This window comes from Periophthalmus magnuspinnatus, chromosome 20 (genome assembly GCF_009829125.3).
Source record: "Periophthalmus magnuspinnatus isolate fPerMag1 chromosome 20, fPerMag1.2.pri, whole genome shotgun sequence".
Lineage (NCBI taxonomy): Eukaryota > Metazoa > Chordata > Actinopteri > Gobiiformes > Gobiidae > Periophthalmus > Periophthalmus magnuspinnatus.
This window is the reverse complement of record NC_047145.1, coordinates 18,389,479-18,413,894: the sequence shown is the minus strand read 5'-3', so window position 1 is coordinate 18,413,894 and position 24,416 is coordinate 18,389,479. Positions and strand designations below refer to the sequence as shown.

General features: G+C 38.9%; 2 protein-coding genes across 4 annotated transcripts in view; one reads left to right on the top strand and one right to left on the bottom strand.

Moving 5' to 3' along the window:
• Positions 1-10,336, bottom strand: part of pola1 (polymerase (DNA directed), alpha 1) — a 48,774-nt gene extending 38,438 nt beyond the window's left edge. The window contains exons 1-26 of the mRNA XM_033985582.2: positions 10,155-10,336; positions 9,177-9,295; positions 8,969-9,065; positions 8,492-8,569; positions 8,304-8,419; positions 8,133-8,195; positions 7,880-7,975; positions 7,433-7,565; positions 7,190-7,361; positions 6,940-7,094; positions 6,746-6,858; positions 6,535-6,648; positions 6,383-6,457; positions 6,164-6,302; positions 5,796-5,950; positions 5,628-5,712; positions 5,493-5,554; positions 5,308-5,397; positions 5,085-5,201; positions 4,832-5,007; positions 4,279-4,408; positions 4,060-4,179; positions 3,903-3,981; positions 3,459-3,586; positions 3,229-3,381; positions 3,016-3,138 (exon numbers count right to left, since the gene is read on the bottom strand). Of these exons, the coding sequence (XP_033841473.1) occupies positions 3,016-3,138; positions 3,229-3,381; positions 3,459-3,586; positions 3,903-3,981; positions 4,060-4,179; positions 4,279-4,408; positions 4,832-5,007; positions 5,085-5,201; positions 5,308-5,397; positions 5,493-5,554; positions 5,628-5,712; positions 5,796-5,950; positions 6,164-6,302; positions 6,383-6,457; positions 6,535-6,648; positions 6,746-6,858; positions 6,940-7,094; positions 7,190-7,361; positions 7,433-7,565; positions 7,880-7,975; positions 8,133-8,195; positions 8,304-8,419; positions 8,492-8,569; positions 8,969-9,065; positions 9,177-9,295; positions 10,155-10,203 (2,937 nt within the window). The 5' untranslated portion in view covers positions 10,204-10,336. The remainder of the gene's footprint in view (positions 1-3,015; positions 3,139-3,228; positions 3,382-3,458; positions 3,587-3,902; positions 3,982-4,059; positions 4,180-4,278; positions 4,409-4,831; positions 5,008-5,084; positions 5,202-5,307; positions 5,398-5,492; positions 5,555-5,627; positions 5,713-5,795; positions 5,951-6,163; positions 6,303-6,382; positions 6,458-6,534; positions 6,649-6,745; positions 6,859-6,939; positions 7,095-7,189; positions 7,362-7,432; positions 7,566-7,879; positions 7,976-8,132; positions 8,196-8,303; positions 8,420-8,491; positions 8,570-8,968; positions 9,066-9,176; positions 9,296-10,154) is intronic.
• An 873-nt stretch (positions 10,337-11,209) lies between these two features.
• pcyt1ba (phosphate cytidylyltransferase 1B, choline a) lies at positions 11,210-24,120 on the top strand. 3 transcript variants are annotated; one of them, XM_033985576.2, is made up of 8 exons: positions 11,210-11,340; positions 17,760-17,859; positions 18,074-18,190; positions 19,349-19,500; positions 20,095-20,173; positions 20,731-20,873; positions 21,194-21,382; positions 22,873-24,120. In XM_033985576.2, the coding sequence occupies exons 1-8, from the start codon at positions 11,266-11,268 to the stop codon at positions 23,095-23,097; spliced, it is 1,080 nt and encodes a 359-aa protein (XP_033841467.1). In that variant the 5' UTR covers positions 11,210-11,265; the 3' UTR covers positions 23,098-24,120. The 3 variants fall into 3 exon arrangements, with proteins under 3 accessions (XP_033841467.1, XP_033841466.1, XP_055085953.1); XM_033985575.2 differs by lacking the exon at positions 11,210-11,340 and adding an exon at positions 12,013-12,182; XM_055229978.1 differs by lacking the exon at positions 11,210-11,340 and adding an exon at positions 14,975-15,062 and having other exon boundaries at positions 22,873-23,777.
• The last annotated feature ends 296 nt before the right edge of the window (positions 24,121-24,416 follow it).

Genomic DNA, 24,416 nt, shown 5'->3' with positions numbered 1-24,416 from the left:
CTTTATTGCCTATATCTCCAACTGTTATTTGGCTAATATACAAAAGACCCTAAAATAACAGCGAGGGGCTGAGGGGACATCAATCTGCAGTGGCTTGTGTAATCCTAAACCTTCACCTTCCCCTTAATGCCCATCATCCCTTTAATACCCACACATACCAGAACAGAGTAGGTCCACAACAAATGGTCTGCCCACAAAGGCCAAAGTTCGGCTGGTAGCACTTGTGCTGTCACACAGGGACTCGGCACATACATGAATTCAGACAAGATACAAGACGTACTCAAGAAAGGAGTGGGGGTCCCGCTTGACGCAGCAAATGTGACCACAAGCGAAAGAGCCAAGGGTCTTTCAACCACATCTAAAGCTCGGCCCGGCATGAGAAACCACTGTAGCATCCTGGTGCGGGGAGGGCGAGGGTCTAGCCCAATTTAAAAACGGAGCGAGAGAAATATGAAACGCTCCAATCAACAAATACACAAAACACATGCACATACGTTGGGATGGTGTTTTTTTGATGAGATGAAAGACGCAGAAAGGGGCGGGGGAAGGATTTACGCTCTGGACAGAGACGTGGTGGGTGCATGTGTTACAATTATAAAAATAAAAAGCCTACTTAATCATGATATGAAAGTGGAGTGCAAATGTGATGATTAAAATAAGAGCAGGGTGTAAACTGTGATAGCCACAAATACACCAGAAACCCCGCCATAAATCCTAGCAGTCTTTGAGGCTCGGCTAAGGCAAATACTACCACGAACTACTCGGCTCTTGGCTTAGCTCCACTTACTATGAGCTGTATGTAGGCTGATACTATGTAAACCATGACAGCAAATGAAACGCTTTTGGGTAAGTAGTTTGTTTTTTTAATTGGTAATGGCATTTAGTATCCTCCTTTAGTTACTCTGAACATGTCTGGGCAATGCTAATGGAAAGGTCTCCCCTAATTCACTACAGGCAGTATTAATAGAAGCATATCAGGGATCATAGATACAAAATAAACAAGTGTTGGATATTATAAATGAGATCCCTGCAGTCTCAGCAGACTGTGGGCCATGCTATGCACATTAGGCTTTAATGTGACCTTTTAATTCACCAGTTTGTCCTCCTAACACCCAGGGACTGCAATGTAATTTGAAAGTAAAACCACATAATAAAAAAAAATCCTATTTATGTACTAGCCTCACACAACCTGCAACTGGTGAGATGTTTTTGCATTCCCTGCTGCCTCCATTGAAACTCATAATGAAGCAAATTTCAAAGCAAGACCTACTCATTGAAATGGCTAAATCACTCAATCCCATGGGGTAGAGTTAACCAGGATGGTACAAGATCTTGTGCCATAAAATCTTGCAAGATACAAGACTGAACACACAAGTAGAATGACCTCATGATGTGTTTTTCCTGTTTACGTTTGGCACAGACAAAAAAAAAAAAAAAAAAAAAAAAATCTTGAGAAGCCCAAGTTAAAAATTTAAAATAGTGAGACCAACCTTGTGAACTGAACCAAACTATTTTAAATGTATAAACTCTCATAAATCTTGTCTCGTTTGATGGGAAATGTTTCTAATCCCATCCCTAGAGGTGTTGGCTAATGCTAAAAACGTTTAGAGAAAACATAAAAAAAAATCTACTTTCATCTTTCAACGTAGAGAAAATCCTATTGAAAAGTGACCCATACACCAATATATGCACTGAACTGTGTATAAATGATATTGTTGCTGACATACACAAATAAAAAACAATAAGCCCCATATTACTAACTGAAACGACTGAAAAGATTGAGAAGATGGTGATTGCTGGCATTACCTCTCGAGTCTACTCAAGAAAAAAAGAGGGTAAATGTAATTAACCCATCCACCAGTGGCTGTTGACAAAGATACAATCATCAAGTCTTCAGGGAAAAAAAACTCCCACCAGTATCAGCGAATCAAATACACACCTTTTACAATGTAGCTTGTGTCAGCTGAACAACAAGCATGTCTCGAAGCTCAAATGGGCTGACAGAATAACAAACGCACACACTGAGTTACTGCCCTGCCCTCTATTAGGCCGCACAATGAACGTGTAAGGCGATCGTAATAAAGGACTCCCCTGGGGCCAAACCCAAGACCCGGGCTGTGGATGTCTACTGTTAGAGCTCATTAAACGAACATGAGTATTACAACTGACACAGAGGCTGCGAGTGTGTGCGCCGTGTCAAGTTACAAAACCAGATTTAGCCCTTTGTGTCATGCACCTCTCATGCCTCCATCCAAATTTATTATATGCCCCCGTTGCTCCATTGGTGTGCAGTGAAAGATGTCACCACACAATCAAGACTTAACAATGTGATTTTTATGTGTGGCATTTTGGCACTAGAAAAATAACTGGTCTAAGGGTTATTGATATCTCATGCACTTAAAAGCCCTTTTATTCTGACAGTATTTGATGCTATAATAATATGTAGCAAAGGGAAGTACACGTTGTAGAAGATTTAATTAAAATTATAGAAACTGACGGGAAACAATTATAAGGTAAGATGTATGTTATGCGATGTTGTACTGCCCTCTAGTGGATGTATCATAATATGCATTTTGCTCGCCTGGCAAATCCAGTGATAGCTCCGTATTTTTTATACATTGATAGCAGTCTGGTCCCCAAGCTCTCTGTTCGGTCTCGGTCAAACGTGATCATGCAATCAAATCTGTTTCTTTTTTCAGTGACACATGTGAAACAAAGGAGCCCATTGGCCACATATGATTTACAAATAAAATCTAATTTATGTCACCTCAGATTAATAGTTTAGTGCTTCACTCATTGATTGTGCAGCAATGTTTCTCAGCCCAAGATACTTTTTTCCTAAATTTTTTTCCAATATAGCAGACAATGCGTGTCCCCTGTCAATCACACCCATTTGAAAATGGGAAGATTTACCGGTGACCAGGGTTAGGTATTGAAGTGTGTATTCTGAATCCCAGGCAAGCATTTTGCAGTAGTGAACTGAAAAGGCTGTTCTTTTTATTATTATATCCTTACCTCTCTGCCCTTATGTGTGACCAGAGCAGCAAGTGGTTTGGCATAGAATCGACTGTAGCTGAATCCAAGACAACCATACATACTGTTTGCTGTCAGTTTCAAAGCTTTTTGGCGAATGTCGTACTGAAAAAAGGAAAAGAAAAGCATTAATAAATTAATAAGAAAACTAAAGTAGAAATCAGGAAATAACAAGGCAATAATGAATATATAAACCTGTAGATATAGATCTGGATTCAGGTCTTGTTGCTGTTTCATGAGTTGTTTGACCTGTTTACGTCTTTCAACAAGTTTTCTTATTTCTTTGGGCAGAATTCCCATTTCCAGACTGGAATCAGGAATCTCAGGTATCTCCTCTATGCCTTCATCCTGTTGATTTAATACGTACATGTATCAGTAGTGTGTAAAGGATTTGAAAAAGCCATGTCTTTATTAGGTTTGCATACCACTTTTTTCTTTTTCTGACTATTGTAGACTTCCCTCTCCACAGTGGTGAAGCATATGTTGAACTCTTGAATAATCGATGGATACAGACTGTTGAAGTCGAGCAGCAGGATGAACTTATCATAGAAACCTTAAAACAGGAGTCAAGATATATGACAACAAATTATCAACACTAATTAAAGGTACACTAAGGGTGCACTATGTCACTTTTCTGGAGGACGGTCCACCTCACGCTTGTCTCCATGAACTGTTATTGCTTTGTCTGGAATATTCCTCATTATGGCATTAAATTGATTATCCCTATAGCGGCCAAGTTATAGGTCAAATTTGTGTAAAGGCGAGCCCCTTCACATTAAGAATGTAGCCTCAATTAGTTTATTGCAAAATTATGGAATATTCCAGGGAAAGTAACACCATCTCTGTGACAAAAAAAGAAATTGACTTACCGACTTTGGGATCCAAAACCAGACCACCAGAATAAGCAGCCTTCTTTTTCCGCTTGCCCACATCCTCTTCACCTTCAACCTTTGAGTGGAGATGTGGTTACATTTTGCATTTAACATAGATAACTATACAGTTTGTAGAAAATGTAACAAAATATACCTGTTCTTGTTGGACTTTTCGGAAGGAGGGTTTGTCAGGAACAATGTAGTTCTTTTCATTAAAGGCATGAAGCAGGAGATACTCGTTTCTCTCAGCTCGACCTCCCATCAGAGTTCGAGACTGAAAATCATCAGAATATCTGTGTATTATTCCATCCTTTGCATCTGTGTAATTATTGCATTTCGGGAGCTGAAGAATATACATATAAGTTTGAATTACCAAAACGTTGCCAGCAATGTTGGTGATCTGTAGAGCAAGAGGCAGGACATTGAGTTCACACATGAGTTGGAGGATCAGCTTTGCGTCAGTCCATGTCAACTCCAACAGATACAGCAGGTGAGGAGAGTCACTGTCACAACAGATACAGCAGGTGAGGAGAGTCACTGTCACATACATAACAATAGATCAGTGGTAATGGTAAATGGTCCAATTTTTTAAATCGCAGTTTTCCAAATTCAAGACACTCAAAGTGCTTTACATCAAGGGACCAGTCACCCATTCACGCACACATTCATATACCACCATACACAGACACTGGGGGTGAGGTGGTTAAGTGTCTTGCCCAAGGACAATGACAGCATTCATCTGTAGGAGCTGGAACCGAACCACGAACCTGTGGGTCAGTGGATCTGACCACTCAACAAATGATGTTAACGTCAAGAGAGGGATTTGAACCGCCAACCTTCGGATCAGTGGACACTACCATTTGAGCTACTATCGCCCCCAGTTATACATAAATAGATAAAAAGAAAACAACTCAACAACTACAAACCTGTAAAGATTCCTGATGTTTTCCTGTGGCACAGTCGGCCTTTCCATCTTGAGCACATGTGCCACCAGCTCTGTCAGATGGTAGCTTTTGCAGCGAATCAGCTCTTTAGCCGAAATCTCCACGTCACAGACCAGCCGACCACAAGTGGCGTTCTTCTCTGCAAAACTACTGCGGCCCTACAAACACCAGGAGTTAAAGAACGTGCAAACCATTCAAAGATTACAAAAATACAAAATTAAACATTTTTGGTTACCCCTAGTTTGGGCATGTTGGTCCTCCTCAGACGTCCTATCTTGGACCAGTGTGGCACCTTGCACACATTAATTCTTTGGAGCAACACTTCAAGGTCAAAGCCAAAAATGTCATGCCCCTATGAGATTAGAAATGAATAGTATTATACCAAATCCAAAATATAATTTCGGTCACAGATTAAGGCAACTATGAAAGAAAAATAAATAAATAAATGCTCTACTTACAACTAGTACATCAGGATCTATTTTGTGCATCTTGGCCAAGAAAAATCCAAGCAGTGTGCGCTCTGTACCAGCTATTTCCACTTTTCCATTCTTATAAATGGGGAAAAAAATAAATGTTATTTGGCATAACAATAGTATAATTATAAAAGGAACTATGATTGCCAAAATCAATCCATGGTAAATACCTTCTTTTTCACAGCATCACTGAAGTCATAGGGAAAAATACAGTCTGTGGGTTTACTGACGACTGAAAAATAAAACACAAATTAAACTTATTATGGTGCTACATTTAAAGACCCAAATTTAAAATCATTACTAACCACAAAAGTGAGTCTGGAAGGGAGGTTGAGGAGGAGCTTTATCCATATGAAAGCGACAGTGAATAAGTGCAGCAAGAGACACAATCTGCAAAATAAAAATGTGTGTTTTTAAAAAAAAAATTATTTTACAAGTCTTTTGTATTTTGACACAGTTTGTAAAGGTCTAACCTCATTTTGGTGCGTCTTGGGATTCTGGACGGTCTTGAGGCTGATGGACATAACAGTGACTGGAGGAGGAGGTAGGTCTCGAACCACAGAGATGAGATCTGTCCTGAGGGCCAGAGCCTCAACTTTACACCAGCTCACTGGCTGGCTCATCAGCTCTACAGAGAAGAGGGGGTTCACTATAATTTGTGGGTTTCATCTTCCTGTTTATAGGCACAATTCTGAGTACTTTTGATCAGTACAAACAAGATATAATATTGCTTTGAATTGCTATTTACTATTGCAACAGAGCTGTTCTTTGCTCAAACAGACGGATAGCGCAAAATAATTGGTACCACGACTTAAACATAAATATAAACCATTATACGTACGTGGAGTCTTGATATCCAGCCAACACGGGCCTTTAATCTTTCTGCTCAGAAGAAAGTGCTCCAAACTTGATGTGTTGGTTCCAAAAACATGAGAAAATGTCTCCCCCTTGAGGTCTGATGGCAGCGGTGGGAGTTCAGCCTAGATTAGAGGTGTTACATTGAAACAAATATTTCTAAAGTACTCAGACTTAAAAAAAACAAAACAGTTAATGTATTTACAGAGTAGCGCACTTCCAAGTATTCACATTGAGTGGGCACATCAGGAATTTCAAAAGCATAATTTTTCTCGACTTTCTGTAAAATAAAACATACTATTTTTAATATCTATACTTTTTGTTTAGATTTTCCATAACAAAGGGATCAAAACAAACCTTGGACTTAAATTTCATGATCTTGAACTTCTCTGAGAGCTCATTAAACTCATGGTAAATGTCCATTATCCTGACAGGTGTGTCAGAGGCCTCACCAGTTTTAGGGTTCACCTTCTGCAAGTTCAAGCACAATCCAGAAGAAAACACATTATCTTACAATATAGTTTTTGAATTAATAGCTTCAAAACTAATAGTAACACTTAACACTTACAAATTCACGAGGGAGGAGGTACATGGTCCGCTCAATATTTTTAACTGACACGCAGCAGCTGACGTGAGATTGTGCAGATTCTATCCATACTTTTCCAAACAAGTAAACCACGCCTAAAACATGGACAGCTTAAGCAATTACAGGATATTCTGGACTTTCTCACCCAATACTACTTGCAGTGGAAATGATCTGACCTGGTTGAGTGTATGGGTCTTCGAAGGCATCTAGCCAGTAGAATCTGAACACCATCTCTCCCTCTGGCCCCTCCACCAGGGGAAGTTGGCTTGGATCGACCTGTACTTCAGCTGGTGCAGTCTCTTCATCTTGTCCCCATGTACTTTCAAAATTGCTGGAAATGAAGTATTATAGATTATCAAATAGCGTTACACAAAATGCTAATAGTCCTAATAAACAAATAGGTCTTTTAACCAAATGCAAGCTTACAAGAGAACAGGATCTTGAGGCTCTTCTTTGGGCTGGACTTTCACTGTCGTTTGGGCAGGGGCTGTTTTTACTTCAGGCTCAAGTTCTTCTTTCATAACTGGTTTCTCTGCCTCATCAGCGACATCCATTGGCTCATCAAAGTCCACCTCATCAAGTGCCATAGCGTTGTTTACTGCAGAGTTAAGAAAATTAATTTCATCATCAATTAATTTCAATCTTTCAAAGCTTTTGTTTTGACAATACCTTCTTCTTCAGGCTGCTCCACTTTAGCTTTCCCCTTCTCCACCGTTCGTGATGGAACGGGTGTAGGGGGCTGTGGGGCTGGATCAGGTGGCGGAGGGCGAATCACTTTGGCTTTTGCCCCTGAAGGTGACTCCTGGAAGCATAATTCAACCAACATTTTGTATAAAAGGAGCAAGTATTGTAATTGCAATTAGATTTTGGTGTATCAATGAGTAAACTGATATGTTAACTGCCAAACTAATACAATACCACACATTTCAAAAGATAATTTTTCATCAAAATACCAGATATTTTCTTGTTAGGAGCAGGCATTTGATTACCAAAATAATTGCCATCTTTGTGGTTTTACAATTGCACCACTTCAAATTGTATTTCAGATTAGACTGATATTGACTGTGCAGCGTAATCTTTATGATGTTTTTAAGTGGATTATAATAGAAAATTTACCTTTGGAGATTTAATAGAAAATGGATTCATGGGTGATCCAAGAGCCTTCTTTTTCTTCAAGGTAACAACAGGTGGAGGAGTCAGTGCAGAGGATTTCTAAAAACACAAAACATTTTATTTATTATTAGTGAAATACATATTAATATTATTCACATTTAGGTTGAAAGCGTAGCCTTTACCATAACATTACAAGTACTAAATACAGTACATATGTCATACAATCGATAAGATGTTTTTTTTTAATGGGACCAACCTCAGAGTGCAGATCTTGTAGGATATCACCTAAGAGGTCATCTTTGGAAAGATCTACATCTTTCTACAAGAAGCACAATTGTAACTATGACATGTATGGAATTATAGCTGAGATTAAGAAGTATTCAATCATAGCAATTTTACAGGATGGAAGACAGTGAGGAGAACGAACCTCTGCAGGCCTTTTCACATTACTGTTCATGAACAGGCTTTTGATGGTATTTGGTTTGGACACTGATGTTTTCTTGGTATTCTTCTTTGACTCTGCACCTTTAGCTCCTGCTTTTCCTGATGCATCACACAACAACATTAAAAAATGTACAATGCGTTTCATCAGAAAACAGCTAGAGGTCTGTTTACCTTTCTTAGTTTCTACTACATCTTCTTCCAAATCATCATCAAAGATTTCTCTCCCATCCTCCACATAGCCTGTTCCATCTGAGAAAGAAATATTCAGTCGGTCACCAAACAGTATTTATTTCCTATTTATAAATTCCATCCTCAGACCCAAATCAAGGCAAAGAAAACAATAGTGATAGCCAGTATGCAAATAAGTGTGAGAACACCCATTAGGGGCCTGAATGATTATGCCAAATAAGACTCAGACCCAGTTCACAATTAGTGTAGCTCATTAGACCTAGCCTACAAACAGAAACTGTAAACAACAGGTGTGTTAGTTTCAGTGTAGTCATAAAGCAGTGTCCACTAGTGAGCTGACGAAAACTGGAGTAGCTTTGATGAGCAGCGAAATGCCTTCACTCCAATAACTTTTTGTCCAGCTGACATATTTAAATTTTCCTTTACTATAAAAATGTTGTTATAATACGCAATACGCACCATCATCAATAATCCAGTCATCCTCCTGTCGATCTCGTACCATTTTCGAGTATTCTTCTTCATCCACCTCTTCATAGACACTGGTAAATTCTTCCACCTGTCAACATTTATTTAGACCATAACACTGAAGTAATACTGCTAAATCAAAATGCTCATGTATACTGGTAGAGGACAAAAATGGGAAAAAACACTTTATAAATATACAAACCTCATATTTTATCTTCTCTCCTTTTTTAGCTTTTTTAAGTTGCTCCAAAGCAGATTTCCTCCCAAACTTCTCTCTCTTTTCACGTCTAGAGCGAGATTTGGCCAGCCCACCTCCGTCGTCTAACCAAACACAGTTTTGTAATTACACTTGTTTGTAAATAGTTATATGCAAAATGGTGCTGTTATAATAGTTTGATTGTTATTTTAATGTATTTCCAAATAGGCTTGCCACGATAACACATTTTGAAGCAGGATATATTGCTACAGATAAAAAATAATAAACGGTAATATTGAAACTACTTTACCAAAACATATTGTTCCAGCTTTTATATATGGAACGATAAGTAGAGTAGTTATCACGACATGCCTATTTTCTATTTTAACTAGGAATATCAACATTAAATTGGACAATCATTAACAAAAAAAATTGGAAAAAGCTAAATGTACTTAAAATTCAATATATACTGTGAACCTAGATATAAGTGCATTTGTATCTAGCTGTTTATGTCTTGTTAAAGTTACTTAAAGCTGGTATGGTGATATGTTGTTGATCTGTTGTTTGATCGTGATGTCAATAAAATAATAAAATAATATTAATAATAAAAATAAAATAAAAAAATGTCAATAAAATTATAAAAAAAAATATAAACGCATAAATAATAAAATAAAATAGTAAAATCTTTTCTTCTCATAATAATCCTCACACTGAAATTTGAAATGGTGACTGACAGCAATATACTTGAATACAAGGTGTAATTAAATAGTAAACACAGCGTAATAGCTTGAAACATAATTAGAAAGAGATCGTGGTCGTTTATACCATCACCACATGCTTTTAGACTTGTATTTTATTTAATTTCTCATGTTTTCCATCTGTAGTGTGACAGTGCTAGCTGTTATGTAGCAGTGCTAGCTTTCATGCTCTGTCTTTGAAAAACAGGAAGCCAAAGCTAAGAAGACTTGCTGCAATCAAACTTACCGCAATCTGGCACATCCATATCTTTATCGGGGTTTGAAACCGGGGCCATGGCTTTCACCTTGTCTGTTTAACACTTTGACACGTTTAGCTGCAGCGGATCTCAAGACAAAAGTCAACACAAGTCTCTGGTCCAGCCTGGTCCGCGCCAAATCATCTTCCCGGGGAAAGTCATATGCCGGAAGTGACATCATCACTTTGCAAGCCAATCATTTCGCATTTTCATATTACTGTTCAAATGTATTATTCTTTATTAAACGTGTAACTGCAATAGTAGCAGTAACAATTAATATGTTTTATTAAACTACAATAAAATAGTGCATCATAATCAATTTCTAATTCATGTGTAATATTTTCTACTTTTCCCAAAAAATCCATTGTACGGTATTTTTTCATTTAAACACGTTTACCACTTACCCACTTAACAATGCCAGTATTAGATATGTTATAACATTTTGAGACTTCATCATGATGTCTAGTAATACAGGGGAACTTTCCTCTTGTGGCCTCTAGGGGGCAGTGCTGCATTCATTTTCCTGCGTGTTTACTGCAGCCCACAAGAGACGCTCAAACGACCAAATTGGAATGGAAATACCATACACTTTAATCTATAGGGCTTCACACAACAGTTCTTATGTAACAGGCTCCCGTCACGTTGGCCTCGTTAAAGGTTCACAAATAGGGGCCCAGTCGGAGATTGTTTTCACGGTGACTGTGCAAAGGCACAATAGACCCCTGTCCCAGATTGGGGCCAGGCACAGACACAAGTGTGAGTCTTGGCCCGTGAGAACACGAACTTGCACCCGAACCGTCTCACACCAAATAATGTAGCATGCTGTTCTTTGTATTTATATAGGCCAATTCATGACAAATAACTAGACTACCTAATAGTCCTGAGTTACTTGTAGGTTCTGTTATTGCCGTGTTATTGTTGTCATTGTTGTGTCTGTGTGCACGCGGGACTCAGCAGCTGTCGCGACCATCATCACGTGACGCATCCTTTGAACGGACGTTTTGTGGCTCCCTGTTACATTTGACCACTGCGCTTCACTGTGCGCAGACAAGCAGCTCTTACACTGAGGGGGATTTTTAAATGCAGCTTTATTCATAAAACATGGTGAAACAAAGGCGAAGCAGAGCTCACTACTATGCCGTGGCACCTTTTTGTTGCAGAAGAGAGACATTCAGAGTAAGTAGACTGTTTGTGAATTTGTCAAAAGTCAGTTTGTCCACCTCTGACACGTTTAGGGTTTAAGCTTTATTATGATGTATGGGTTATTTGGGCTGGACCACATATTCATCTTTACACAGCCAATTTCTATTTTCTTTAGGTTAATTGTTTGTGGAGTATATGCACTTTAGCTGATGATAATTTATTTATTATTTTTTGTGTGATTTCATCCTGGTTTTAATGTGTATTGGCTTTAATAAAGTCTTAAATCTGTGGGCTAGATTCATGATTATTACAGTCAAAACAACCCGCTGTGTGTACTCGGTGGTTTGGCTTAATCCACCAATCACAGCGTTGCTTTTCCAGTCGTATTCCTTTATCCTGTTTCTGATTGGTGCATCCTTTCCCATCTCGCGTCTCTGCTCACCAGCACCATGGACCCACCGAGAGTAGTGCAAAGATCCTTTATGCGACAGAGGCGTACTTGATCTGTTTATGCATTAAGCTTTACGGGGTTTTTTTTTGGCTATAAGTTCTTCTGTTTTCTATAGATATTTGTCGCGTTTGGTAGGAAATTTGAACCCAGACCACGGATCTACGTTGCAGACTGTAGTAAACACGCACGTGCAGAGTGAGAGATCCTCTTGACGTTGATCTCTTTGTAAAGGATGAGAGGATGCAGCCAGAGCAGAGCAGAGGGTAGGCGGGGATACAGGAAGGAGAAGGAGTCAGTGATGTGGAGGAGAGAGTCATCGTCTCACTGATGCTGCTGAGTCACAAAATACAGCAACACAACCGCATCCCATGACTTTTTGGGAATAATGGAGGAGCTCGAGCACACCTGCCCCCATCCCCGGACGGTAGGGGTGACAATTTGTGCATTGTTTTTATTATTGGTTTGTTATTGCCAAGGAGAGAGGGGCAGACAAAAGAGGCTGTGGTCCCTGTTATGAAACACATCTCCCATAGAAGCCTAGCCAGTAGGACATGCACAGAATGCTGAGTGTGCATTAGTAGTTTCACTTAGCCTAAGCATTCAAAGAGGGGTTATGTTACGGGGAAAATGCACTTTGCTGGCTGCCATTCCACCTCCATAGATTACACAGGACAATATAGATTTTATTTTATACTAAGAAAACCATTTGTCATTCAAAAGTCTGTTGTTGTTGTCATAGAGAGCTGCGCCATGGTCAGTAGTTTCTGTTTTTCAGTTTAATCTCTTTTAAGCCAGATGTTCATTGCCTTTGCCAGAATAGGCTTTATGTATTCCTGAACCCATATGTCCTTGCTGGCCACCGTACCTGAGTATTTGCCAGTCAATGTAAGCCTCGCCATCTGTTCCACACTTGTTGGCTAATCTGACTTGTGACTATAGGCTACAAATATTCCTTAAACAGTATAATGGGCTGTGAGGAGATGGTTTGGCACACCATGTTCCCTCTGCTTCATGATACTAAATGGAGTGACAGTCTATTAAATATAGATGGTGTCTTTCTCTAGACAGAATCAGCTGCAGGTCTTATCCCTTTCATGCATTTATGAGGTTCTTTTTAACATGGACATATTACAATGTTATAATTGCTCTCTCTCTTCTTAGTTTACTCAAAGTTGCTTTTAAAGAGATTTATGCATGTTTGACTAATCCTTGAGTGTTCAAAAATGTTTTCACCTACCCAGTCTATGAAGTATACAATCAAAGTTTAACCTGTAAAATGGTTAATGGTAATAAAACATATAAATAACTACTACTACCTATAGTTAGTTTTCGGTTTCAGTTGTGGAATGTCACAATACACAAAATGTAATCAAATTAGAGGATTATGCATTGGCCTGTCATGATAAAAAAATTGAAGCGTGATATATTGCTACAGAGAAATATTGCGATAAACCATAATAATGAAACTACTTTATGCCACTGTCACAAAAGCAGGAGATCCTAGTGAGAATATTTTTAAATAGACAGTATCAGCAAAAGGCCTGAACTGCCACAAATACATAGCGAATGAACCAATAATTAGCCGTAGAATTTATTTATTCAACCCACTACAGCTCAAATCCTGTCATTTTACATAGAAATGTGTTAAGTCTCCTGAATATTGCAAAGCAATTGTGTATGTGATAAATATTGAACCCCAAAATATATTGTTCCAGCTTTCATATATTGAACCATAAGTTGATACTGTAATTATCGTGACAGGCCTAATTATGCATAAGATAAAAACGGATGAGTGAAGACTTACACTATAGGGCAGTTCAATTAAAGATCACTACTACAATAATCTGGATCATAATAAGGGATGACGATGGAGCCTATATCAGAATTTTTACTTGTGGTTGTGTTGTTCATGACAATTGGTTTTAGACATTGCAGTGATGTACAGTGATGTAAACATGTGTGATGTTGTTTTTAATTTGATGAATTTGCCCCAAAATTTAAGACGGACAAAAAAAATGCTTCAACAAACTTTATTGATTTAACAAAGAAAAGTGGCTTAGTGCCCTCTAGAGGCAGAACTGCGATTCTCACCTCTGAAGATCGTCCTCATCCTAGATCTTGAATACCACTTTCTGGTTGAAACAGCCACATTTCTCCAGAAGGTCCTGGCCGCTGAAAGCATACGTTGGACACTGGAGTGATGACGTGAATTGGGGCTCTCTTGCTCCTCACCAATGTCATTCACCACCTCCTCTGGACTGTTCCAGGGAAGTGACACAATCTCCATTTGGCTTTTGGGGTCATCAGGACCCTCAGGGAGATTTGACTGTGCTTCCCTGGCACCATTTTCAATCTCCAAAACCTCCAGGATACATCTGGGGGGAGATGAGTCCCTTGTCTGGCTCTCAAATTCTTCAGCATTCTCAGGAGAAATGCCTTCAATCCGGTGATCGATTTCTGTCCAGCAGTTCTCTGGGTGGTCCTTCTCCTCCTGGACCTCCTCTGGTTGGTCCTCCTCCTGGACATCCTTAGGCTGCCCTGTTTGCTTGGTGATTGGTGGTGGCTTATTGAAGATCTCACCATCTTCCTCGACCTCCATACACTCGTACTCTCTGGATATATATCTTGTGTACAGTGAGCTGCATTGTTTTGGTGTTGGAGGCATCTCCTTGACCTCCTGTGGGACCTTTCCAGGGGTGGGATTTTGAGGATCTCTGGAGGTGTTCCCCTGAACCAGGCCCATAAGGACTCTGGCCTGTTCTACATATTCATCATGGTTCTCCTCAAAGTACTCCAGGGTTATAAACTCATGTTGTAGAGCTTCACTTGGAGTTATCCTCTTTGAGAAGTCCACGTGAAGGAGTTTTTTCAGCAGGTTCAGAAACCCCATCCTGCCCCTGAATTCAGGGAAAGTGATTTCTGGTGGGTATGACCGAATAGCCTCGTCCAGGTCAAACCCTTCTAGTTGGCCTGCTGTGACATATGGCACCAACTCTGTGTGTTTGAGGTACTCATCTGGTGTTTTAATTGTCCACCTGTTCTCCTTCTTGGAATAGTACCTGTTGGTGTATATTCCTCTGTCCAGCAGCTCATCTGATGGAGCTCCCACCACACAGCTGATGGTCCTCAGTTTGTTGTAGGGGGAGGAGCCGGAGAAAGGGAGTTTGCCCAGGTAGAGCACTACAAGGACGACGCCCAGGGACCACATGTCCAGGGCTTCAGTCAGAGGCAGCCCTAGGCTGACCTCTGGTGCCTGGTAATAAATGTTCTGATGAGAGGATCCCAGCTTCATCTCCGACTTCAGGTGTGCAACTCCAAAATCAATCAGCTTCACTTTTAAAGGTTGGTTTTTGCAATTGACCAGCATTACATTATCGGGTTTCAGGTCAGTGTGCACAATACCCAACTCTCCGAGTGCCTCAAAGGCCATCAGAAGCTGTTGGGCTATCACTCTGATCTCACTCAGATTAGGTCTTTTCTTACGCCGTTTACAAAAGTCGATCAAGCTGCAGTCCAACATTTCAAACACCATACATGTGTTATCGTTCCATACAAACGTGTCAATGAATTTGACAACGTGGCACTTTTCAGGGTCCAGCTGTTGGACGCGGTGGAGCATTGCCAACTCTCTCTTCAGAGAATACTGCCCCTCCTTCTTGAGGACTTTCACGGCAACAGTTTCTGCTGATGTGGGTTTGAGACAGTGCAGCACTTGTCCAAAAACCCCTTCACTGAGCATGTCTAGGACACAGTAGTCCTGCAGGTGATAAGGCAGTTTTTCTCCAGACATTTTGGCATTTATCGTACGAGCTTGGGTCGTGTGGACGTTCTCTATGGATCAGTTTGTGTAAATGAGTATTTTGGCTGTCTGTCCTTACATAAGTAAACATCACACAAACACAAACACATCGAATGTTTCCATGCCAACCAGATGCCACAGGATTCAAAGTTGTTGCATATTTCACAAAACTGAAAACATGCACATGGCAAACCAATGCTTGTTACAGTGAAATACCACTATGGAGAGGTAGAGCTAGTCAGTTCTGGAGTTTTGAACAGAAAGTTAATGGACCTGTTTCGATTATTAAGCTGTTTTACATCAACATTGTGGTTTACAATGAATAAAATGTAAAATGATTATGTAAAATTTTATGCTAAATGTAGAGGCTAATTAGCCCTGTGCAAATTGTTACTACTGGTTGAAGGTGTACAATCTTTAAACAATAACACCTATACAGTTTAAACAATAACCTATACAGTAGTCAAAATCATATGCCTCTGCACCATCTAACAGCTAGTGCCAATTTCCTGCTCCCTTTATATATGGGTTTTCCACTCCAAACATCCAAACCACAAGTAGAAGGCAACATACACCTCTATAAATACCTCTATAAAGCTCTAAAAGCATGCCTCTGTTTAAACAATATGTATAAAGATATGCTAATATGTGAAAGAATAAGTCCTTTTGGGTTTCTCTCCCACTCCATCACACTTGTTTTTTTTAATTTCATTGAAAAAAAAAAAAAAAAAAAAAAAAAAAAAAAAAAAAAAAAAAAAAAAAAAAAAATATATATATATATATATATATATATATATATATATATATATATATATATATATATATATATATATATATATATATATATATATATATATATATATATATATATATATATATATATATATATATATATATATACAGAAAATACAATAAAATGTTATTGTAAAACACCTTTTGTCAGCATGTTTTGAAAGACCCAATCCCCCAATTAAAACTACAATTAACACACCAAGCTAGGACAAGTTTAAATTTGATGTCAGCGTAGCATGTCTTCTCCATAGAGACGTGTTTTTCCATCACAAACCCACACTCCCACAGGTCTGAGTTGTGATCCTTTTAAGATTCACTGTTGTTAGTGAGAATCAGTGAATGGTTGTTACGATCAACAAATGCCACACAAATGCAACGTACAAGATCACCACTGTGTGCATTAACAAATATAGCAGCATTGCAGTGGGCTACAGTTTTCTGGAGGACATTGGCAGCAGATCAATATTTCTTTTCCCTTATTCCATTCACATGTCAATGCTCATATACCACATATAAACTCAAATGCCTGCACACACCCACCCACAGATCAATAACACAGCTCTCCATCCACACACTGTCCCACTGAGGGGCAGGGCAGCTGTGGTCAGTATTGTAATAGAAGCTGCTCATATTTAGGTGGGTTGGGCTGGTGTAGTACACAGTAGAGGTAGGACATAGTTTCAAAAGAGCTAATTAGAAGTTAAAATGGAAAAAAGTATGTTCTGAACTTCCAAACGAGTGATTATTCTGCATTTTTGTGACAAATTCTACAGTTTTTTCACTGCTGTCAATTACTTAAAAGGCCAATATTATGCTATTTTCTATTTTATGTTATAATGTTTCCTCGTCAGAAACATACTTGGGAGTATGTTTTTCTTGTTTCATTCATGCATGTTTAGCACACAGACCCTGCGTATTTAGGCTGAATTCTTCTCTCAAACAGGAAGCACTCTGTTCCACCTTGTGATGTCATGTGGTAATACAGGAAGTGCTCCACTGTGTTGTTAAACTCCATACACCATCACTAGAATCATTTGGATAATTTCAGCCCTCGAATTGCCCATCTCTACTGAAGTAAAGCTAAAAGGTAGCTGTTAACTTGAAAAATAAAGCTTCATGACTTCATAAGGTGGAACAGAGCTTTGGATATGTAGACTAATAATAAAAGTTACTCAAACATGTGTAAATGAAACTAAACACAACTTCACGTATATTTTTGAGGAGGTAATCGCACTATAACATGACTTAAAGCTCACTAGAGTCAATTTTGTGTAATATAGGACTTTCAAACCTCAACCTATACATTTAAAGACATGTTCTAACACATTTCTGTTCAATCTCTGAATACTGTCGAAAAAAATTATAATAATCAAGATATAATTTTTTGATTAGATTATAATCTTTTTTCAGACATTGACAGAACCTGCTCACTTCACAGAGGAGACCAGCTGTGACTGTCAAGCTCCACATGAAAAGCTCACTATCGCACAAGCTCGCAAAGGCACCCCAGGTATTTAACTAATGGATAGAAGCAGTATACTGTATATTCAAATTAGCCCAGTTAGTCCAAAGTCTTGTATATTTTCATAAATTTGAATGGAACTTACAATGTAGCTGTGTGACTAATATAGAGTCTTCATTTACAACATGTTCATCCCTGCTTTACTTCTTCAATCTTATCTGTATAAATGTAAGAGTGTGGTTTTATTGCTGTGTGTTATCAGTGGACCGGCCTGTTCGGGTTTATGCAGACGGCATCTTTGATCTGTTCCACTCTGGACATGCCCGCGCTCTCATGCAAGCCAAGAACCTCTTCCCAAACACCTACCTCATAGTAGGAGGTACAGATGGACATTTTTTTATACTAAGTTTCATGGGCCATTATTAATTAACACATTTTCAGTCAGGAATTTGACATTCAAACAGGCAGAAAAGGAGTAATTAACAACAGCTGAATGGGCTAAGATCAAAATCCAAGGAGTTGTTCTTCAGTTGGTTTATTTTTATTGTGGTTTAATGCACTTGTTAATACATTTCATACTCATGTGGAGATAGTAAGAAAGGCTTTCACCATTTACTAAATCCAATGGTGAGAGATTTAGTATTGGTCATCAATAGTAAAAGAAAAATTCAAGCCTGTCAACTGGACAAGAAGTTGTTAGAATGAAGATGTTTTGCTGCTCATCCAAGCTGTTTCTTCAGTTCTGGTCAGATTGCTGGTGGACACTGTCTTATATGTATCTAAAAGGAGCAGCTAAGTATACTGAAATGAACACCTATTGATTACAGTTTCTATTTGTTGGCTAGGTCCAATGAGCCACACAAAAACTGCCTCTTTAACTCCCCTCTCAAGCCATTTAAAGAGGCAATTTTTGTTTGGAAAGACAATCATTCTTTAACCAAGAATGGCGCCATCACTTATGTCCTATTTATAACTCCACCCTCAGACCAAAAAACAAAAAAGACAATAGGGCAAGCGTAAGAGCGCCCATGAGGGACCTGAATGATTATGCTAAATGTGACTCAGGCACAGTTCACAGTGCAGCTCAATAGACCAAGCCAACAAACACAAACTGATGTGTTAGTTTCAATGTACTTAACTCTCCCTTCAGATAAATGTAAGGCAGTGTCCAGCAGTAGCAGCGAAACATCTTCACTCATACACTTTTTTGTCCATTTGACAGATTTAACTTTGGCTTTTACTATGGCTCAGACCTGGACGACTGAGGGATTACACATATTGATTATCAAGTATACATTGATACAGTTTTATTGGGATGGTTTTGCTGTGCATGTTGTTGATCTTAACTTTTTTATTTTTCAAAGTCTCTGAGACAAACCAATCCACATTCACACTAGACAGACATCAACAAAACAAATTGAAAGAATGAACAAAAAATAATAATAATAAACTTAACTTTTAATTTAATTAATGCATAGTCTCTCACATCTTGTCCAAAATGTCTCCTCTTACCCCCTGACATAATCTTTTTGGACAGTGTGCAGTGATGAGCTGACCCACAAATACAAGGGCTTCACCGTCATGACGGAGACCGAACGGTACGAGGCCCTGAGACACTGCCGCTACGTGGACGAAGTTTTACGGGACGCTCCCTGGACTCTCACACCCGACTTCCTGGAGCAACATAAGGTGTGTTTTTGTACAGATCATCCAAAATGAGCTTTTCCATAGCCAGTGCAGGACAGATTTCTTTAAAGAACTCAAAGCAGCCGATAGTTGATTAGGTCTACCGATGTTACTACAAAATTATACAAAATTCATCCATCCGTTTTCTCCCGCTTTATCCTGTGCTGGGTCACGGAGGCAGCTGTCTAAGTTGAGATGCCCGCATTTCCTTTTCCAAACACACTGCCTCCAGGTCCAGCTCCTGAAGCGTTCCCAGAACAGCCGAGAGACATAGTCCCTCCAGCGTGTCCTTGATCTTCAATTACTATCTGTACATTGCACTGTGCTAAATAAGAATTCTATATTATGGACAAGTAGAACTTATTGCAATGAATGAGACCAGTGTAATCACATTTGTACAATGCCTTTTCCGCATTAAAGTAAAGCCTTGTCTTTTGTTTAATCAGGTGGTCAGTCCAAAACCCGAACAACACATTGGCCCATGTTAGCATAAAGCATTTAATCCATATGTGTGAATGAGATATTGTGTAAGCTGGTGTGTTGTGTCTGCTGCCAGCGTGGTGTTCTATACAGCATGTGTCTTTTGATTGTTCTCAGATCGATTTCGTGGCTCATGACGATATCCCATACTCCTCTGCAGGAAGCGAGGACGTCTATAAACACATCAAAGAGGCAGGTTAGTAATAACTACAGGTGCTGTGTTAAATATGTTCACGGCCATAATAATAATAATAATAATAAATGTGCTAGTTAAAATTACTTTGATTCTGAAGGTTCTTATTTTGATTTGTGAAAATTTACAAATAGATCTAGATTTCTAAATAAGTTTGCTGATCAAAAAGAGGAGATGAGAGAATAATGCACTGAATTTAAGACACCCAAAGTGCTTTAGATTGCATTATAGTTATACTTCCCATTATATTGTAGCCACAGCTGCCCTGGGGTAGACTTATGAAGTGAGCAGCCAGCCTGTTCTGATATAGATCGAGGTGCTCTAAAACTATTCAGGAGAGATTCAGCTTTGCAGTATCGATACTTGTTCAAATCAGTATCTAGTTTCAATACCAGTTTCTGTGTTTAGCCTCTAGACCTAGATTTGTTGAGCACCCTAGGTCCAACAGATAATTTTGACATTTTTCTCATTTTCTGTCATTTTAATTAATGCAGATATTCATTTTTTTACCATGTCTAACTGAAGTACTGACTCGCCTGCATTATTTTGTGTGTCTCCAGGTATGTTCGTGCCGACACAGCGGACAGAAGGCATCTCCACTTCTGATATAATCACCAGAATCGTCAGAGACTATGATGTTTACGCACGACGTAACCTGCAGCGTGGATACACAGCCAAAGAGCTAAACGTCAGCTATATCAATGTAAGACCAGCAACACTTCTTATCAAATGCAACCTAACTTTAGCTAGATTTAGAATGATCTTGAGCTGTATCAGAACAAGTATAAGAGCACATAGACTAGTATACACCAATAGACCACTATGAAACCTACCTGGACGACTGAGGGATTACACAGTTATAAAACCACATGGTAATATAAAGGAAGTACTATTGTCTTAACAAAGTGTGTTTTTTTATTAATGTGGTATTGGAATTGGTTTTGAGCATTGAGTCTATACCTTAGTATCGAAATATTGGTATCGTGACAGCATTACTACTATGTATGATATTTGTTTTGATAGGAAAAGAAGTACAGACTGCAGAACCAGGTGGATCGTATGAAGGAAAAAGTGCGCACGGTGGAGGAGAAGAGTAAGCACTTTGTATATCGTGTGGAGGAGAAAAGTGCTGACCTCATTCAGAAATGGGAAGAAAAATCCAGGGAATTCATCGGCAACTTTCTGGAGCTCTTTGGACCTGATGGAACGTGGGTAAGTGGATTGGCCTTAATTGCAACTATTTGAGAATTGCTTTTAACTTTAAGTGACTGAATTAACAACAATTAAACGGGCTAAGATCAGCTCACGTTGGGTTGTTATTTAAAGTAGAGTTTACAGCTTTTTGTTTCTTGATCTCAATGTAGCGAAACACAAAGGTGCACTGTGTAACTTTTCTGGGGGAGGGTCTGCCACCTGCTTGTCTCCATGATGGTATTACTGCTTTGACTGGAATGTTCCACAGTATGGTAATAAAATATCCATCATGCAATTATAGAGGTTTTTATTACTAAAAAATACTTCATGTATTCTTACTGTAAGAGATCGCCTCTCCACAGATCTCATCTGTAACTTTGCCTGGTGCAGTCACGTGCTTATCTCCATGGAGACGTTTAATGTCTTAGGCCAAGGAATAACACCTCCATATAGACTGGTGGTGTACACAAGATACAAAAAAGGATATTTACAAGGAATCGTATTAACAACAACAAATATGATAATATAATTAAATGAGTGATGTTATATTCTCCTCTCTCATTGTTTATTGTTTTTGCTCAATGACCTGCCACTGAACCAGCGTGGCGTGACATACCAAAAACAAACCAGCGCCTGTGTAACATACCTTCATTTACAAGGCAGTGTGAGACTAATACCACAATAACATGTACAGTATTTGCAGTATTTCTTCTACACCAAAGTACCAAAGTAATGAGATGAAGTGATTAATAAATTAATTTAAAATAAGTAAATCAACTGTTTGTTAATACATTATATAGAATATATAACATTTTGTATTTATGTAGACTTATTTGAAGTGTTTTTAGGGGCGTCTGGGGGTTTTGACCAAATTATATGTAATTTGCTGCATTCTGCACTGCGCTGCACAATACAAAATTATCATTGTTCTTTACGACATTGTGCCTGGGATCTGCTCAGATGAATAGTAAAAAAAGTGTATTATTTTGCATGTGTCTGTCGATCTTGACACTTCTATATGAACTACAGAGCCGCTTTAAAGCCTCACAGAGAATCAGTGCAGTGTTGACTTGTTGGTGTACTTAAACATTGAACATTTTACGAAAATTGACCTACTTTATATCATATTTTAGCGGCAAAACATTTCCCAAATTCTTCAATCAAATGAAATGAGTGGAATCCCAACTTAACCAGAAGATAATCTGTCAACTGGACAAAAAGTTGTAGTTCAGTTCTGTAGAAGTGGCTTGGATGAGCAGCAAAATGTTAGAAATGTTACTTACAACTACCTGCAACCTTTTGTCCATTTGACAGATTAGAATTTTTCTTTTACTAGGATCATACAAACACCACAAACACCACAAAGAAAGGGTAGTTTAGTTGCATTTACGTCAAAAGTGGGCGGGGCGGAATGAGGCCAATAGAACAAATATACTTATTAATATCTCACTGAGTTTATTTTTGTCCATTGCAGCAGTAACCTTTGCTTCTCGCCTTCATTTCCACAGAAACAGGTTTTTCAGGAGCGCAGTGGACGGATGCTTTCCTACGCCCTTTCCCCCAGAGAGTCTCCCTGCAACAGTCCTCCTCGGGAACTGTCGCCCCTGCGCTCTCCCTCTCCCCCCTCACCACCCACCCGCTGGCACAGTGCTCGGCCGTCCCCCCCTACGTCTCCCAAGGGTGCGTCTGCCTCTATAAGCAGCATGAGCGAAGGGGACGAAGACGAGAAGTAGATGGATCCGTATTTTGTACACACTCAAACTCACTGAGACGTCGCAGTGAACTGGCTGCAATGAAGCCTGTGTGGGAAGAAGTAACAAAGACACTAAATCATTTCTCCAAAACAAGTTGAGGCTTTCTGCTTGTGCGTGGGAAATGTTTCCGCACAGTAGGGAAAAAGGTAATGGACAGTAAGATGGGAGACAGGAGGGATTAAAAATGTACAATGTTTTAAGTAGCAACGAGCTAATTTTTCCTGTTCAACATAGATTTAGGATGAAGCTAAACTATAAGACCAAAACATATAACCTAAAACAGCTGAGCTCACTCGTGTGACAAACTGAGAATGTAACTTTGTTGGACAACAATTTGAACTACTAAATATTTTATACGGTTTCTAAAAGGCATTTTAAATTAAAATGTGGTTCAGAATCTGTACCTGTAAAGTTCTTGGGTTAAACTATTGTCAGTAATGCCTGATGCTGGTGATTGTTGATAGTAAAACATGCTTTTCTCTAACACCTTTTTGAATGTACACAGTAGGTTTTCCAGTGGGCACTTGAACTGTGCAGAATCACTCCCTTTTGCCAGATTAACACTTACCTGCTGTAATTATCATTGGTTGTGGACTATTAGTGATTCACCGATGCCACTTTGTATCTTAGTAATAGAAACGGTACAGTTATCCTGTTGAAAAGCCATGCCATTTTCATTGTTGATGTCAGCTGTCAAATCAACCCTGGTATAAACTAAAGATTTTCTCTTCTCCAGGAAACTGACGATACTTGAAACAGCTCATAATTATTGCAGCGCTTCAGGTAAACTGTTGGGTTCATAATAAAATGGTTATAGATTTCTTTCCCATATTTTCATTGAGCGACACCAGGCCATACTAGACTTTTCAGCTACTACTGCAATAAAAAATAACTACAATGCAATGTAGAGGCCTCTACACACTATTTAACTGCACTATATGTAAAAATGGGAATGTTTGACTTTTTTATTCTGTAAACTTTGTTGAAAATGGCTTGTTACATAAATAAAAAACAAACTGTATAACATAAGACTTCATGCAGTATATTCATTTTGCAAGCCACTGGTAAACAGAGTTAAAGATGCTGAACAAGAATGGATAATGGTCAAATGGTAAATGGTCACATGTTTATCACGAGCTTTTCAACTTTCAAGGCACTCAAAGCACATTACATCAAGGAACCACTCACCAATTCACACACACACATTCATACACCAGTGTGCACAGACACTGGCGGCAAAGTGGGTTAAGTGTCTGACCCAAGGACACAACAACAGTGTTCATCTGTGGGAGCTGGAA

What these genes read in the sequence shown, in the direction of transcription:
- pcyt1ba (XM_033985576.2), top strand. Translation starts at nt 11,266, where the DNA reads ATGGTGAAACAAAGGCGAAGCAGAGCTCACTACTATGCCGTGGCACCT. An exon ending in GCAGAAGAGAGACATTCAGA is followed by an intron (nt 11,341 to 17,759) that starts GTAAGTAGACTG and finishes ATCTTTTTTCAG; the next exon opens with ACATTGACAGAACCTGCTCA. An exon ending in ACTTCCTGGAGCAACATAAG is followed by an intron (nt 19,501 to 20,094) that starts GTGTGTTTTTGT and finishes GATTGTTCTCAG; the next exon opens with ATCGATTTCGTGGCTCATGA.